The 2,729-nt window shown below is 32.2% G+C and overlaps 1 protein-coding gene across 1 annotated transcript; it reads left to right on the forward strand.

The window, feature by feature from the left end:
- The first annotated feature begins 6 nt into the window (after positions 1 to 6).
- Positions 7 to 1,664, forward strand: LOC109591211 (uncharacterized). The gene is made up of 5 exons (XM_020006986.1): positions 7 to 607; positions 671 to 736; positions 959 to 1,012; positions 1,069 to 1,164; positions 1,237 to 1,664. The coding sequence occupies exons 1-5, from the start codon at positions 97 to 99 to the stop codon at positions 1,503 to 1,505; spliced, it is 996 nt and encodes a 331-aa protein (XP_019862545.1). The 5' UTR covers positions 7 to 96; the 3' UTR covers positions 1,506 to 1,664.
- Positions 1,665 to 2,729: the final 1,065 nt, after the last annotated feature.

Below are 2,729 nucleotides of genomic sequence, written 5' to 3' on the forward strand. Positions count from 1 at the left end.
TATAATGATGATGATGACATTTGTTTTAGCAAAGTTATATCACTTTTCCAGCATCTTAAAATAGCTGCTGAAGTACCAGGAGAAGAAAAATATGTCATGCCAGCACTTCTTCCCCTGAAAGATCCAGACACCATCAAACTAAATACTTCACCTCTTCTTTTTCATTTCAATAGTGCTGTTCCTATGGGTTTCTTCTGTGCTGTCATTGTTCATCTACTATCAGTTTTTTGGAAAATTTTTATTGAAGAAGGAAGTTTTTCTAATTTTTGTACTTTGCAGCGACAAATATTAAAAGGTCGTTATTTAAAAATTGCACTAGTGGAAAGGCTAAATTGCATTGAGATTTATTGTGATGAAGCACAGCATCGACTGAAAGCAAAAACTGAACTAGTTAATGCTATTGATAGTGTTATGGAAGTTCTAAAGCTTAGCGAAAAACCATCACTAGTGTTTTACTGTCCGTGCAAAAAAGAAGGAGAACATGTAGCTACTGTGGATGTGAAAGAGAGGGATAATAGCTCTATTGATTGTGTATTACATAGCAGTCTAGAACTATCAGATGAGAAGTACGATGATTATTTTTCATGGTTCTTTACCCAAAGAGACTGTAAGTTATATTTGCATGCTTTCCTAAATTATACATTAATCATTTTCTAATTTTTTTCGGCAGACCCAAATGTCTCAGTTGTTGATGAAACTGATGGACCTGATTCAATGCAGTGTGCTAAAGTTGACAGTAAGTTTTACATAATCATTGACAAAGAATTAACATAGTGCGGCTTTTATGAAGAAATCTTTTATGTATATAAAATCTAAAAGGAATAAACTAACACCTCATAGTAGATGCTTATCTCTTTAAAACATATTCATGTAGACACAAATTAGGCTCTACACTGTTAGAGCAAATTCATTGTTGTATGGCTTTGCCTCAATTATCAGTTTGGTTTTAATTATGTAGTTGTTCCCTCACTTGTTGCAGTTCCACCAACTAAAAGAGTTAGAGCGGACGAAGGTAATATTTATTTATTGGTACCACCACCAGTGCATGACATTTCATTTTATGTATAGAAGAGGTTGAGAAACTTAAAGTTCAAATATCTGACAAGGAAGAGCAGATAGCTAAACTAATAAAAAAAGAGGTACAAAAAGATGCCACAACTCATGGTAAGAGTAATACATATACAGTAATACTGTATACGGAGTGTTTACTGTATTTCACATCATATCACTGTATAGATATTAGGAAACATAAGAATTTTATACTGCGTTCACTACAAAACATTGTTAAAGAGTGGAAAACACTTGGAGACCTACTAGGCATAGAAAAGCGTGTTTTAGATCAAATAGAATGTGATCATGGTTCTGCTAATCTGTGTAGGATCAATATGATTAGTCATTGGTTGGAAGGAGGTGCAGCTAGTCTTGAGTCACTGATAGAAGCACTGGAAATACTGGGCAGGAATGATATTATAGCTACTTTGAAGAACAAAGAAAATTGGCAATAACTGAAAAAAATAATTTTTATTAGCCTACATATGTTATAATTGCTATTTACTATTAGTTGCATGCATCAATACATTTGTATTAATAGGCATTTCTATACCTACTAGTCTGTATTTAATGATTTAAAACATTCTTATACTCTTTTTAAGGTAGTTTAGCAATCAATAACCTTTGATTATTATTAATTTTTAAAGTTTCACTAAGAATGATTCAAAATTAAGATGCAGCGCGGGAAAAAAAATTGTTTGTGGGTGTGGTTAACCCATCCCCTTTGTCAGAAATTATCAAATTCACAAATTGAGGAGGTCCTTCAGAAAAATGGATAGAAGTGAAGAGGACACACTAGATACACTGAAAGGGAGCGTCAATAACATTGTAATAGGAACAATATACGGAGTTTTACTGGTAACTGACCTTATCAATAGTGATAAATGAAGCATGCACTCATCATTCCTCTTTATTACAGATTATTATTATCATTCATATCATTGTTCGTTGTGAATTGAGGAGGAGACGATTAAATAATAACACGATACACATACCAGGAGACAAATCATTCAAACACAAAGTAACCAACACACAACCAAATACACTTAAATAATGATATATTCACAGTCATAAAGGGTTACTGTATTAGGGGGTGTGGTTTAGCTATGTGATTTTTTACATGACGGTTTATCTATTAATAGTTATTTCCTTATTTAGAAGTTACGTCAGATCATATCATGTGACATTGAAAGAGTTCGTAATATTTCATCAGACGTGAGGCTAGTGGATCAATCATTGGACCCATCTGCTTTCGGAACTTCTTCAGGTAATTATTATTATTAATTATTAATTACCTAAAAATTGGTAATTTTCACCTCAAAGGATGGCCATTTTTAAAGATGATAGTTTAGAACCTTCTTCATTGTATAAGATGAGTATCTCTTCTTAATAAATGAACCTCATTAATTAATAATGGTTGTTATTGTTGTTGTTTATTGTTGTGTTGTTTATAAGTTTATTAATGAGCCAATAATACCTTGACAATGGTGTTTATAGTACTACTAATAATAATCATTTATTGGCACAATGGCATTGTTTATATATACAAGTTATTGGGATATTGTAAACTATCTCTTAATTAACCTTCACCTTCAATCAATTATTATAATATCAGGGAACTATATACTACTGGTCTTTGGGACCTTACTTGAAAAATTGAAGTTGGAACTGCCTCAAAC

The sequence above is a fragment of the Amphimedon queenslandica genome, unplaced genomic scaffold (assembly GCF_000090795.2).
Source record: "Amphimedon queenslandica unplaced genomic scaffold, v1.1 AMPQUscaffold_8696_Cont19363, whole genome shotgun sequence".
NCBI classification, from domain to species: domain Eukaryota; kingdom Metazoa; phylum Porifera; class Demospongiae; order Haplosclerida; family Niphatidae; genus Amphimedon; species Amphimedon queenslandica.